This window comes from Camelina sativa, chromosome 6 (assembly GCF_030686135.1).
Source record: "Camelina sativa cultivar CO46 ecotype springtype chromosome 6, ASM3068613v1".
NCBI lineage: Eukaryota > Viridiplantae > Streptophyta > Magnoliopsida > Brassicales > Brassicaceae > Camelina > Camelina sativa.
In genome coordinates, this window is record NC_141885.1 from 12424214 (window position 1) to 12439795 (window position 15582).

The 15582-nt window shown below is 37.3% G+C and overlaps 1 protein-coding gene across 4 annotated transcripts; it reads right to left on the minus strand.

Moving 5' to 3' along the window:
• Positions 1-405: 405 nt before the first annotated feature.
• Positions 406-2977, minus strand: LOC104790690 (small ribosomal subunit protein eS21y). 4 transcript variants are annotated; one of them, XR_768792.3, is made up of 5 exons: positions 2506-2977; positions 1885-2267; positions 1545-1677; positions 1328-1392; positions 406-739 (listed from the first exon to the last, which is right to left on the minus strand). XR_768792.3 is itself a non-coding variant. In XM_087452921.1 (5 exons), the coding sequence occupies exons 2-4, from the start codon at positions 2234-2236 to the stop codon at positions 1357-1359; spliced, it is 237 nt and encodes a 78-aa protein (XP_087309047.1). In that variant the 5' UTR covers positions 2237-2267; positions 2506-2849; the 3' UTR covers positions 406-739; positions 1328-1356. The 4 variants fall into 4 exon arrangements, 2 of the variants coding, with proteins under 2 accessions (XP_087309047.1, XP_010514772.2); XM_087452921.1 differs by having other exon boundaries at positions 2169-2267; positions 2506-2849; XR_768791.3 differs by lacking the exon at positions 406-739 and having other exon boundaries at positions 1121-1392.
• Positions 2978-15582: the final 12605 nt, after the last annotated feature.

Here is a 15582-nt window from a genome sequence, read left to right on the forward strand (position 1 = left end):
ATGAATTTCGAAGAGCTTATCAGATTACCGAGAGGTTTATAAGAAACATAAATATGTGTAAATCTGTAAAATTAAAATGAATAAAAATTAAATTAACTAAATTAAGATACATAAAATAATTAATAAACCAAAGCACATTATTTAAATTAAAACAGTAACAACTTTTAAATAGACAAATGAAATAAAATATAAAAATTAGTTAAGAAAAAATAAAGTTGTAAGAAGAGTGGATCCATGAAGTTGATATCTAACACATCCGTTCAAGCGACAATGCAGCATATCTAATTATAAAGGCATTTCCCATCATGACATTTAAGAAATATATTCAAAGTATTGAAATGCATCATTTACAAGATCTATCAAGAAGGAAGATATATCTTTTCTAAGGGGAGTGTTACTACACTCTTTTTTCCTTTAACATAGTTTTTTATTCCAAATGGTTTTTCCGTAATAAAATTTTTAACGAGGCAATATATTATACATATACAGTAATGATTAATCAAAGGGACAAAAGCTTAATTAATGGACGAGAACGCTAGATCTCTAGGAGAACTCGGATTCACGAACGGATCTTTCTTAGAACGTTGTAACTTGACGAAGAAGCAATAAGGATATGGTCGAGATCGGGAGCGATATCGACGTGGTTTTGCAAGTCCTCCTTGCAGGGCTTGAACACAAGCTCTTAGGGTTGAAAGTCCTCCTCTCTAGGCTTTACACAAAGCTCTCGTAAAACCTGTTTCTTCAATAATCGATAATTCACAATAATGAGACTCATGTCTCCTTAAACAAGAAAATGAAAACCCTAGTCTAAACGTTTAACGAAAAAACTATGATTTTAAAACCCATGAACCTAAGGCCCATTAGCATGACTAAAACAAACAACAAATTCATTGAAAACGTGAAGATGCGCTGCAGCAACAATATCGGTAGTATATTAGGAAGGGGTTGTTATACACTGTTTGAATTTTTTATGAATTAATTGTGTTTGGTTTTGAATATAAGAACCCATGATCTCTTAGTTATAATTTTCTCTTCCATTGGTAGGTTCTAATTTTGGGTCTCTTATTTTTTAAAAATTTGATAGTAATTATGAAACTCAAACTTGTTAAACACAGAGATGTTAAATATAAAACTCAAACTTGATATAGTAGTAGAGAATACTAAATAAGAATCATCAAGAATCATGATTTAACTTTTGATGGATATGTTACATAGGTGAAAAGAGAAGATTGTGATAAAGAGAAATAGATTGTGATGAAGATAAAGGTTCACATCTAGATTTCAAAAAGAAACCTAGAAACTAGAAAACAAAGCTTGTTGGTCTTACTGTTGTTTGGCTTCAATCTTCTTCTTCTTCTACCATAGCCTGTCGACTCCACTGTCGGCATCACCCTATATCGTTTCAAGAAAGTGTTAACAATGTCATGTACTAACAAAAGCATTACATGACCAATTCTAGTTAACACAATACCAATTCCATTGCTATACTAGATTAAAGTCAGTCAGGTCTCAAGATTTATGATAAAGAAGCTGTCTTGACAAACCTGAGCACGGACAAAACCGCAGAGAGCAAATGTAGTGAATTGACCAGTGTACACCCCATCAGCATCGAGATGACCAATGTTGAGCTGCACATAAGCATGATCCTTTGATGTGATCAACCTGATAGTAGCCGAGCTGCAATTATAATCCAAAAACAAACAAGAACAATCAATTCATTAAGTTTCCTTACAATAAATATAAAAAAAGTGACTTGACCCTCTTCGTTCTGCATCTTTTGGAGCTTAAAACTGACAGATTTCTAAATCTTTTAATTGCTATAAAACAAACAATTGTACACAAAACATTGTAAAAAAAACCACGAGATAGATCCAAAGAGAGAACCTGCTTCTCCATGTCTCTTCAAGAACTTAGCAAGAACCTCATCTTACAGCATTTTTTTCAAATACAAACATCATTACTCAGGATTCACGTTTTGATACAAAACAAACAAACAATTGTACACAAATATAAACCGGCTTGTGGATAAACATATAGCTCTGAAGGAATTATAAAACTAGCGGGAACTTCTTGGACAGTTGTATCAAGAGGAATCTGTTCTCGAGGACTGACTTTGTACATGATTGCAGAAGCAGCGAAAAGTGCCTTCTTCACTGATTCAGACTCACCAGGTATATGTTGTTCTCATTGTTAGTGTCTCTAAACGGTTATGATTCCTCTTCCCACGCTCCACCATTGTTGACTGTTTTTGCAAATCACAAAGAAACCTGAAACACAACACACAAAAAGAACCAAACTTTTGATTAGAGAAAGCATCATTAAGAACAGAAGCAATGTATTGTAGAACAGATTGATAGGGTAGGTTACAAATAAGAGAGAAACCTAAAACAAAAAAAAATTGAATCAGCGAGGAACTTGCATGGAAAAACCTTAATTTAAAGTGTTTTTGTTATGAATCAAATCAAAAACTTCAATTTGGTAAAGGAATCTGAAATTTGAATTTACCTGTTTGATAAACAATCCTCCAAAGCTTATCTTTTACCTCTCTACTCTTCTCCTTCAGCGTCACCGCCACCGGATCGAGATGATTCTCTTTCAATTTTTCCCTGCCTTCTGATTCCAAATTCCTTCGTACATGCAATCGGAGCCGATTCACGATTCATTCAAAATATCGCGATAGGACACGGCTGACTCATCAATTCACGATGATGAGCATCTCCTCCGACAGCAATCTCCTCTTCCTCCACACCCAGAAGATTCCAATACAAATCTTCGTTTTCTCTCAATCGCGAGAGAAAGAGAGAGAGAGAAAACGAAAAAAATGAGATGCAAAAAAAAAAAAATCCCCATTTTCTATTTTTTTCGTTCAACCAATACCAAGCTGACACGTAGCGTCTCTTAGATCACAAATGGGTATATTATATAACAACCTCCCTTAGCATTTTTTTTGTTCTGAATTATTTTTTGCAACCAAAATACTAAGATACTGGCTATGAACCCACCGATAAATAAGGTCTCAGTCCGTCTGGGTGAGAAATATTCGACCTCGAATCTGAAATCTTTGGAGATATCCTTTGTCCACCAATTCATAATATTTGGGCTTAAGAACTTTGTGATGTTTCTTTTTCCGCTTCAAGTGCAACGTGCTAAAACATCCTCCACATATAGTCTTTCTTAAAACAATTGTGGCTTCCAAGCTGGCTTGAACAAGAGTGACCAAGAGATCCTCTTTTTCCTTAGATCTTTTATCCATGTTTTGTGAAAATATTGACACATGGTCACATGCACCAGGGGAAAAACGATCCTTCGTAAACAAAATGCGCAAGAAATCACCTGGATCAAACACCATGTCACGCCGCTGATCGTTTCCTGCTTTGCCAGTTGAGGCTGTAAAAGCCAAAACAATTAGATTCTGCTGACGAACACCTTGCAGTTCGCGAACAAAATTGACAGCTTTTCTACGACAATGTGACCTTGACTGTGACTTCGACATCATATCGACTACATATGTGATCTTCTTTTCCAAGCAGTAATAAAATAACTTCCAGATCAACACAACGACAACCGCATTTGTAATCTACTCACCCACCACGAACCGAAGCTTGTTAGAAACACAAGCCAACATGAGGCTGAATTTTCCACACGTTAATAGCTTTCTTGATGCGCAAGCAACGAAAATCCAAATAAATGTCGTAGACATGTAAGTTGTAACAAAGACACGAGAAAGTAAAAACAGCTTCGATTACCCTTTTAAAACCTGTGACCTGCAACTCTACCGGAAACGGTATGGCCGTAACGCGATAACAATCTCGAAGGAGAAACACAACAACACCCCTATATGATGTCGACATCACATCAACAAAGTTCTGGCAGGGGAGTGAAATTTGGATCTCTAAGATCTCAACAAAGAACCCAATAAACTGTTGTTGTGGACCTTGTGGTTTGTCCGCCCCAAGCCTTTGGAAAACATGAAACCAACAGAACGAATGCGGTGGCACAACAAAAATGTTCCAAAATGATAACCACTCCTTAACACACTGGAAATAATAGTGGAAATTATACCCAAAACAGAGAAGCAGCCACCATCTTAAACGCAACGATCCAACCAAAGATATTGGTCGCAGCAACTCGTTCCTTGATCCATAAGACAAACATTGTGAGTACTGTTTACCCAAATGCAATTGCCTTATCTGAATATTAATCCTTTCTTGGCATGGGTTGTCACAAAACCTGTTCCAAATCCCCTGCAGTTCTATTAATTCTTCACGGCGTAAAGAATTATCTCTAGCATGTGAATGGAGACAAGAAGGCAAAAAAATATCGTGACTAGTTCCGAGGGCGTTCAATACTTTAAAGTGAATGAGACACTCAGCACAACAACCTAGAACAGAGCTTGATTTTTCTTCTTCCCCCACATGAGTATAACCCGCAAAAGACATCCTCAACATACTACATGCACGTGAGAAGAGCATTATAAATATTTTATTTTCAACACATGAATCAACCTTATGCCTCTGATTTGTATTCCATGTTCCAATGAGATTTGTCTCTGCATGGAAAACGTCACTGTGTTGACACGAACAACGTTTTATTTTGCTACTTTCTCCAAAAACCAAATTAATAAACTCCATCTTTGAACTGCACACGTGGAGAACAAAACAGAACTTGCTCTTGTTGGAGATCGATTGGAAAAGACTACTCAAGCAAGTAAGGAACAAACAGAACTTGGTTTTGTCGATGAGGAACAAACATAGCTCGATTTCGTGAGAGGTAGGTAGAGAGACGGAAGAAAACTCAACACTCAGTCTTGTCGAAGATTCTTTGAGAAGGGAGCTCGGTAACAAGTTAAGCCGTCGAAGTTGAGTCACTTTCCAACTCAAACAGTGTTTGAAACCTCCTTCTCTTGAGACAGCTTGTAGCTCGAATAATAATCAGCTCTTTTTAGTACCCATTGAGAATTCGTGTTTGCAGTAACACAACTTGTAGCTTCCTCAAAATTGAGATTAAATCTGAAATCCACAAAGATCTTGTTATAGAGGTTGAACTCACCGTGACAAAACAAAATAGTGCTCCGTCCACGATCTGGAGGTTCCTTGTTGACTTTCTGATGGCTGTGTGCAAGCTCAACAACATAAAATTTGTTTCCTTTACCCCAATACATACCTTCGTTCTTCTCTTCAAGGTTATCTTTGACATCAAAATTCAGATCATCAACTCTCAGAACTTCTTCTTCTATAACCAACAATTTGTTTCCTCTGTTGTCAAGACTATCATCAAGATCTGCATCAACATGTTCCATAGTGAAAAAATTGTCACCATTACTATCAAAGATTTGCTTTTCATGTTTGTTGGGTGAAAGTCTTGTGTATTCCACGCCGTGATTGACGTCTTCCTCACAACCATCACAAACTTGATCACAATCATCAAAGACAAAATGTATAGTTTCTATAAGAGAATACTGATTGTATTACCTTAAGAAATGATTTACAGGACATATATATAATCTATACATTAGGGTTTTAACTTCATAATAATTACAAGAAGATCCTTAACATATACGCTTCCTTATACATCCCCTCAAGATGGAGGCAGTTCGCTGACTCCAATCTTGGATGTAAGCTCCTGGAATTGTGGTCTAGGCAGCGGTTTCGTTAGGGCATCAGCGAGCTGATCGTTGCTAGAGACATGTGTGACACGAAGAACCCCAGCTTGTATGAACTCACGAATAAAGTGATAATCAATGGCAATGTGTTTCATCCGAGTGTGAAAAACCGGATTAGCACATAAATAGGTAGCTCCGACGTTGTCACAATATAAGACTGGAGCAACCGGTAAGACGATGCCCATCTCAGATAACAAGGAACAGATCCAGCGGAGTTCCGAAGCCGCATTAGCGACAACCCGATATTCAGCTTCTTTTGATGAACGAGAGACGCTCTGCTGTTTCTTAGAGGACCAAGATATCAGGCTAGCACCAAAATAAATGATGTATGCATTGGGGGAGATGTATGTGTTATGTGCACGACCCCAATCAGCATCATAAAAAGCATGTATCGTTAACGTACCATCAGAGCGGAGAAAAATACCATGGGACTTGGTGCCGGCGAGATAACGGAGGACATGCTTTGCCACTTGCCAATGTTTATCAGTGGGCTTGTGCATAAATTGGGATAAGCGGTTCACCACAAAAACGATGTCGGGTCGCGTAAATGAGAGATATTGTAGACTACCAATGACAGTTCTGTACTCCGTTGCATCAGCAAGAGGCGTCCCGGAATCAATAGTGAGATTCGGCGATGATGCCATTGGTGTGGCAACTGGCTTGGCATCAAGCATACACGTCCTGGTAAGAAGATCAGTAATGTATTTGCGTTGCATAAGATGCATACCCCGAGCAGAACGTGTCGCTTCGATGTCCAAGAAATAGCTCAAAGGACCAAGATCCTTCAGGGAAAACCGCTTTGCAAGAGCCAAGTTGAACGCCTGTACCAAAGAGGGAACACCAGCAATGATAATGTCATTTACATAAACCAAGACATAAATGTAATCCTTGCCAGTGTGATAGATGAACAACGAGGTATCGGCAAGTGAGTTTTTGAAACCGGCAAGTTGAAGAAACGTCTTCAGTTCTTGATACCATGCACGCGGAGCTTGTTTCAGCCCGTACAATGCTTTGTTCAAACGACAAACGTGATGGGGCCTGTCCTTGTCAACAAACCCAGGTGGCTGTGAAACATAGACCTCATCCGTCAAGGTACCTTGTAAGAATGCATTGTTGATGTACACCTGATGTATACTCCAGTTTTTCTTGACCGCAACCTCTAGTACCATCCGTATAGTTGTCGCCTTTATCACCGGGCTAAATGTCTCGGAATAGTCTAACCCATATTGTTGATTGAAGCCCCGTGCCACCATCCTGGCCTTATATCTGTCAATAGAACCGTCAGAATGATATTTTATCGTGAAAATCCACTTACAAGGAATAACTTTCTAATTCGGCAAGGGAGGAACAACATTCCAAGTACGATAGCGAAGCTGTGCATTATATTCATCAAGCATCGCTTGTGTCCATCTTGGGTCCTTGAGAGCCTGTGCCACCGTTGTCGGAATGAATGGTTTGGTTGTGGTGGCGATAAGGTTAAATTTTTGTTTGGGTTTGACGATTTGATTCTTTGATCGGGTTTTCATGGAGTGATCATTTACGGTAGGTGGCGGTAGCGGAGGAATCAATGGTGCAATTGAGGATGGTGAAGAAGAGTTAGCGGTTGAAGTCAGGTTTGATGAAGAGGATGGAGTGGATTCAGTTTGTTGGGTTTGTGTCGGGCTTGTGATTACTGGGCTTGGTGAATTATGAGAGGATTGGGGTGGACTTATGTTTCGTGAAGGGGTCGATGTTGGTGTTTGGTTAGGCGAGGTAGGAGACGATGGAGTGGATTTGGCTTGCTAGGTTTGTGTTGGGCTCTCGGTTAATGGGCCTGGTGAATTTTGAGATGAAAGTTGTGGGCTTATGGTGCGGGGAGGGGATGAGGTTTATGATTGGTGAGTCGAGGTTTCGGGATGACGATTAGCCGACGGAGACGACAAGCTCTCAGGGACGGACAGTAAGGAATGTGCAGCCGGTGATGGAGCTGTACGAACTGATGATTCTTGGGTATTGAGCAGCGACGGTGTACTCGGCGGTGAAGGATGAAGAACCGAGCACGGAGGCGAAGGCGGCGGCGAATGAGCTGTCGGGAGTGGGAGAACCGGAATTGCAGGAGACGTGGATGTAGATGACACAGTAGCCGGTGTGGAGAGGACCGGAGTGGCCGTTGCAAAGGGAAACTGATTCTCGACAAAACGAATATGACGTGAAGTATATATCCGGCCGGTTTTAACCTCCAAACACAAGTAGGCGGTCTGTGTGAGTGAATAGCCAATAAATACACACGGCGAGGAGCGGTCATCAAGCTTGTGGTTCGTGTAAGGACGCAACCATGGAAAACACAAGGACCCAAACACTCGGAGTTTCATGTAGTTCGGTTTCTGGTTAAACAGCTTAACATATGGGGAAACACCATTGAGTACCTCCGTGGGCATGCGGTTAATAAGATAGACCGCCGTTGCAAAAGCATAAGTCCAATAGGACTTTGGAACCGAAGCATGATTGAGTAAGGCAAGACCCGTTTCCACGATATGGCGGTGTTTACGCTCCGAGAGTCCATTATGCTCTGGAGTATGAGGAGGAGTGGTAAGTTGGGAGATACCATTTGCAGCCAAGTAAGAGCGTAAAGCAATAAATTCACCCCCATTATCCGAATAAAGTGTGCCAACCTGACATTGAAACCAATTCTCGACTAAGGCTTTGAAAGCTATAAAAACATCTTTTACTTGAGATTTCTGTTTGAGTGGGTATAACCAAGTGTATCGTGTGAAATGGTCAACAATGACAAGGTAATATTTGAAATGATCAATGGACACAATGGGAGACATCCATATGTTGGAATAAAGATATTCAAGGGGTTTAGTGGAGACAATGAAGTTTGAGTGAAATGGTAATTTATGACTTTGATTGATAAAACAGTCTGAACAAGAAAACTGTTTGAGTTTGGAAGTAGAAAACGGTAAACAGAATTGCGAAAGAATAGCTTTCAAAATGGGTAAAGATGGGTGACCAAGTCAAGAATGCCAAGAGTGGAGATCGGTTGTCGAAGTGGGGGAAGCTATGAAACTTGTAATGGTGTTGTTGATGACCGGCCAGTCATACAGCTCATTCTTAGTTCGGCCTTGGAGTAACTGGACCCCCATGCTCAGATCCTTCACCAGAAAATGTGCGGGAAAGAAATGTACGAAGACATTATTAGCATTACACAAGCGATACACCGAGATGAGATTTTTGCAAACATTTGACACATATAGCACATTATTAAGTGCAAGTTGACGAGAAGGAGTAGAGAGCAAAGCGGAACCAGTATGTGAAATTGGTATTTAGGAACCATCGGCGATGGTGAGTTCCTCACCACCAGTGTAAGGCTGATGAACCAACAGATTGGCTAGATCCGACGTCAAGTGATGTGTTGCCACGGAGTCCATGATCCAGTTGCCCGGGTTGTACGCCGGAGCCATAGCAACATTCGCTCGCCGTTGCCACGGTGTCATGAGAGAAGATGATGGACCACCGGACGTATTATAGCCACCATGAGACGGATAATATCCTCCACCAGTCTGAAGCTTCGAACACCGACGTGCGCTATGGCCATAAACTCCACAAATTTGACACCTACCTTGATAGCCACGACCTGTACCACGAGAGGAGTTGTGATGCTGTTGTCCCCGAGATCCAGGTCGTGGTTGGTAACGTGAGTGATGGTTGAAGCCAGAGGCTTTGGAAGAGACTACATTTGCAGTCGCTGGAACAGAGGTGGCGAGATTGACCATGTTTTGAAGTTTGAGTTCATGGTTAATCAGTTTTTCATGGACGTCGGTAATTGTTGGAGTCGTATCACGTCCTTCTATCTGATCAGTGATTCGATGATAGTCATCAAGAAGACCACCAAGGATGTAGTCAATCTGGTCTTCATGTGCAATGGGGTTGTCAAGCAACGCTAATTGATCGAAACGTGTGGTGAACCCCTGAACGTATTCATCAATGGTCTTCGTTCCTTTCTTCCATTGAGTAAGCTGTTCGCGAATCTGCTTAATGTGTGCGCGACTTGGATTCGCATAGGTGTCACGGAGAATACCATATAAGAGAATATTGATTGTATTACCTTAAGAAATGATTTACAGGACATATATATAGTCTATACATTAGGGTTTTAACTTAATAATAATTACAAGAAGATCCTTAACATATACGTTTTCTTATAGTTTCAACGTCTTCTACCAAAGCGTCAAATTTTGGCACAACAAAGTTGTCTTCATCTTGAATCTCATCATACAGATCACGAACTGTATTATCTTCAACATCAACATCAACATCAACTCCGTCTCGCACCTTGTCATCCATATCGAGAACAGTACCGTTTTGGTCGTCATCATTCACACTGACAAAATCAGCGTCGTTTTCTACGCTTACACCTTTGACAATCACCATCTTCTTATTTGACATCAAATTCTAGATCTGCATCATAAACCTTAGGCAGAGAAAAAGTACCATCACCGTTGATACTATATATGGGTTTACATACCATATAATTCTCTTGAATGTGCAAATTTTCTTTGTGATCCACCGAAAAACGCCTTTGTCGTTTTAACTTTTGCAAACGACTATGCACCAAAGTATCATAATGACGAGGTAAGAAGTGTGCGCATAGCTTCTGCTTAAGTTTATACCAAGATTTAATAGGGCTTTTGTCGGCTTCCTTGCGTGTTTTCTTCACATATTGCCACCATGATGCGGCTTGTCCTCGGAATTTTTTAATCACAAGAGAAACAAATCGATCATCTGAAACGCTTCGAAACTCCAAAATCTCTTCAACATCCACAAGCCAATCTAGTAACAAATCACTAGAAACTCCACCATGAAACTCGGGAATATCCAACTTAAAATCCATCATAGGAAAATCAAACCACCAGGAACGTGATGAATCTGATACCAACTGATAGAGAGCGGAAGCTTAATTAACGGACGAGAACTATCTCTAGAAAAACTCGGATTCACGAACGGATCTTGCTTAGAACGTCGTAACTTGACGAAGAAGCAATAAGGATAGGGTCCAGATCGGGAGAGATATCGACGTGGTTTTGCAAGTCCTCCTTGCAGGGCTTGAACTCAAGCTCTTAGGGTTGAGAGTCCTCCTCTCTAGGCTTTACACAAAGCTTTAGTAAAACTTGTTTATTCAATAATCCATAATTCACAATAATGAGAATCATGTCTCCTTAAATAAGAAAATGAAAACCCTAGTATAAACGTTTAACGTTTAACGACAAAACTATGGTTTTAAAACCCATGAACCTAAGGCCCATTAACATGACTAAAACAAACAACAAAGTTATTGAAAACGTGAAGATGCGCTGCATCAACTATCTTAATATATTGTCTTAATTAGTCTAGTGGTAATGAGTGTGTTTTACAACCATCCGACCGGGTTTGTCTCCTCCTTGTATACCTCCATTTTTTTTAATGGCTTCACCTTCTTGGCTTCCTTAACCGCAATAGCCAGTGTAATAGGAGTGATTAGGGTTGGAGCTTATGAGGCAGATGGATCTCGTCAAATTGTTACAAAATCCCTAATGAACAATCATGGTAGAAGGTGGAGACTGGGATCGAACATTGGATTTAATATCTACAACAAGAAGGTTCTGAACGAAGTAGGTTTTTGATGTGATTCTCCCAAGGAATCGACGCTCTAAGGTAGGTAGACTGATAATCCTAGAACTCCAAAGGCTCGTGAAGCTGGATGATAAGGTGTGAAATGAACAAAACTCTCTTAAAACAAACCAAGCAAAGCAAGTCGGTGTAACTCTAGATAGAAGCTTCGTGGAAACAGATTACAAGGCGTGAGATAAATCCCGAAAATCCTTGTGCCCTAGACTCTCTTGTAACGACTCTTCAATCTTCAGCTAGTGAATGGAAACGTCAAGTGCGGTGGAATCACTTGATATACCGAAAACTATTTGATGTAACTCACTAAGGAGAACTCTTTGATGTAACCCACCAAGGAGAAATAACAAGTTCCAAAAGGAACAAAGAAGTTTACCACTCTCAAATAAAAGATAAAAGATTTCTTGGATTATTGATGTTTCTCAAATAAGATTACATGTGTTTATATAGAGATAAGAAACTTGGTAACAAAGCCAAGTATTAATTATTCTTGAAACTAAAAGACAATAAAAATAGAAAGTTGAATGAAGACCCAAACTCTTGAAGTTTTCCTTCCTAAGGTGAGTTGAACTCTATTTTCGTCACTCCTCTTTGACCACAAAATAAATGGATTATTTTGGGTTTTCTTGGACTTGAATTAGACTCAAAGTGGGCTGGACTTGATAGACATCATCCCCAATAGAATTTCTCATGCTTTCTTTGGTCATAAGCTCTTGAATTAACCTATTAAATGTTTCCTTGATCTTCTTTCTCTTTTTCTCTTCGGTCATATTTGATGATAAGAAACAACATGGACTGTATGATTTCTTCACCTTGGGCTTAGTAGAAACAACTCCTGGTTGCCATACATAATTCTGGAAGCACCTACAATTGGACCTAAAACTCTTCATGTGAAAAACTAGATTGACCCCATTTGGCAAATGAAGCGTAACTTTGTGGTTTGTTGGCCAAATCTTGTGTTCATGGGCTTGTTGGAAACATAAGAGACTCATTAACATCCTCCAAGTGGTTTCGTGTCTAAATTATTTTTGAGTCGGTCTGTGTAACACGATCTTTTGCTCAGACGCGAAATTGGGACTACGATAGATCCACTGACATGAAATATCCATATCTTTCACATATGAACTGATCTTAATGTGATACTAAATCTCTGTGGTTCTGGAATGGATCAAGATTCTAAAACAGTTTGGTTTATATCTCATGTGGTCGAAATCCTCCGTTGAATGCTCGTAGGTCTAAATCGTATGGCCATGAGTTCACCTGATTTGTAAAATGAATAACTACTTCATCCGAACTCTGATTAGACTGATTCCACTTCAAGATATGCTCTAAATGAGGTAAGAATGTATCCCAAATAGTTTTTTGGCTGGAATAATTGATCTTCCGACTTCGTTCGTGTTGAACAAGACTCAAGGATCTTCTTGGATGGTCTCATGATCATATCAGTTTTGAACGACAATTGCGATGGTGGACTTGACCGAGAAGAGATGGCGGCTCTGGTCGTAGTTGTTTTTCAACATAGGAGGAGCATTGTGTTAAACAGTGAGGAGGTAGAAGAAGGAGATAGCGATTGGGAGAAGAAAAAAATGATTTGAACACGAGTATATTCGGTTAAAAAGTCAAGTCATTACCACTAGACCAAGTCCAAATATTTAATTAATTATGTAAATAGATTCTATGTATCTAATTAACTAGGTGTGATTAAAATTTACCGTCCGCTATTAATTATTAGGTATTAAACATTCAAATAAAAATAAATTGGAAATTCTTTTTGAGAATTTCGTAAACGGTAGAAAGAGCTTTGGCAAAACCACAAAAGAAAACACTGGGTACGCAATTTTATTATTTATTTTTATTTTTTCAAAAAACTGGGTACGCAATTATACCTTTAAAAAGTTCTTGAATTTGCGTACCTTGCTTACCCCTTAAAACGGCGTGGCCTACACTCTCAAGTCTCAAGTAGGTAATTAAAAAATTGACCTAACTATTACCACAAAAATAAAAGTATCCATATATCTATATATATAAAGTTAACTTTGCTCACTTGTCCTACCTCCACATCATCATCTACCTAATCAATTTTTTTTCATAAAAAAATACTATTTTTAATATTCATTCATTGTATATTTATTAATTATAATTAATAATAGTAATAAATAATTTAAAAACGAATTAACTAAAATTAATTAAATTTTAAAATAGTATAAAAATAATATAATTTTGTAGTAAATAATAAAAATAATAACTAACTAAAAATGAATTAAGTAAATTAAATGAAAATTTTAAAATAGTAAAAATAATACTATAAATTTGTTTTAGTAATAATGTTATTATTAAAATTATAACCAAAGAATGATTATATTCCAAAATTTAGAATGGGTTAATGAGTTTTAGAATGTAAGTAAGATTTTAATGCATGGTGGAGTAAAAAAACAAGTTATGTAATTGTATTTATAAAAATCTAAACATGAGTATAAAATTGAAGTGAAACATTAGTTTCTAAGAAACATATACCATAAAGATTTATTATTAAATTTTACTTATAAGAAAGAAAAGATTAATTACTTAACTTAACCTAACTTAAAAGTTTTGATCTAAAACAAATACATTGTAAGGGGGGCACTTTTTTTTGGGAAAACTATGAAAAAGAATTTTGAAAAAATAATTTATCTAAAAAAACAAAATCAATGGTTAGGAAATCTAGACAAAATGATATGCAACCCGTTACAAAAAGTGGCATGTGATTTGTGTAGCATATCTCATAAGGTATATTATAAACTGGAGCTACAATTTTATAACATGATATAAAACATATATAACAGATATAATATATATATATATAAAAATATTATCAAATATTTTTAACCCAAAACATTGGCAAAAACAACATATTTAAAGTACACTATGTTTTTTTTGAAAAGACGAAGCTCGAGTTGCATCAAAAAATTAACATTTGCAAATAACATATGAGATTAGTGTATAGATATTCATTGTGGGGTTTAAATGTTTCATCATTTAAGCATTCTTGACTTAGTCTAAAATTTTATAATGGCAAATGATGCATTTGGACAACCTTATTGTAGTGACATGGGAGTAAAACTGTTCATGAAACTTTATATATTCGCATTTAATGTAGGATATCGATATGTTTAAATGGTCTCTATAATTATGTCAACGATCGACATTGACGTTAGAACTTTTAAAATTATGTTTTCATAAGATATGAATATAGAATGAACTCTTTTAAAGATAAAAGGTCAGAAGATTGTCGACAATATTATTACGACACTAGACAATATATGTTATATATAGATTAGTAAAATAAGTACGAAATTTGTATAGAATTATCTTTTAATCTTCAAATTATATTCATATTTAATGATTCTTATTGATAAAAAAATTTAACTAAATCCCACGTAAAATCGCAAATAGATATAACAAAGAAATATTATCTTAAAAAATATATATGTTGTATATCACTAAGTAAAGTAAGTTATATATTTATACTCAAAAGTTGGAATGATTATATTGAGCTCAACAATTTCAATTGATAAGAAATATTTTAAATTAAAATTCCTCACGTGCACAGGGTACAAATTCTAGTATATATATAATATTTATTGCATCTCTAGTCACTCTCTAGTAGTCTAGTGTCATTGAAGTAAAACAAGGTTTTGAGTTGATTAAATCTCTTGTACAAAAGAAATGACTACTGTCAGAAAAAACACAGCTCCGGTTGACGGTGTTCGCCCATCCAGCCATCCTCCATCATTGTCATTGATACCCTCATATCCATATATCAATGCTCCAACTCACCGTTTAAGTTCTATTAACAAAACAAAACTATTATATATTTAATTTGTAATTTTTATTTTGACAAAAAAAAATTTTGTAATTTTTATATAATTTGTAAATAAAATAATAAGGATATGATAGAATGTTTTGGCACCATCGTTGTATATGGCAATGTTTTCATCACCATCCCGATCACATTCGCTGGTCGGGAGCAGTCTTTGTTTTCTTTGTGGAATATTTGATTTTCTCCTGTTTGTATGTCAAACCACGGCTCCCTTTGTTTTGCATTTTATATGTTTGATGAAAGTGAAGCGTGGATACTATTTTAATTTGGCCATCGTCCCTAAATCTACGTTTGAAAAGTACCACTACAAAATAACTATTTTATCCTTAGCTTAATCAAAACATGATAATGACGGGATAACCTAACGCAAATAAAATAAAGAATGAAATGAATTATGAGACAAGAGATGCAATTATTT

Coding starts and splice junctions, on each gene's coding strand:
- LOC104790690 (XM_087452921.1), bottom strand. CDS start 2,236: ATGGTGGAGCGTGGGAAGAGGAATCATAACCGTTTAGAGACACTAACA. Junction 1,678..2,168: donor ATGAGAACAACATATACCTG/GTGAGTCTGAAT, acceptor TTATAATTGCAG/CTCGGCTACTATCAGGTTGA. Junction 1,393..1,544: donor GCGGTTTTGTCCGTGCTCAG/GTTTGTCAAGAC, acceptor GAAACGATATAG/GGTGATGCCGACAGTGGAGT.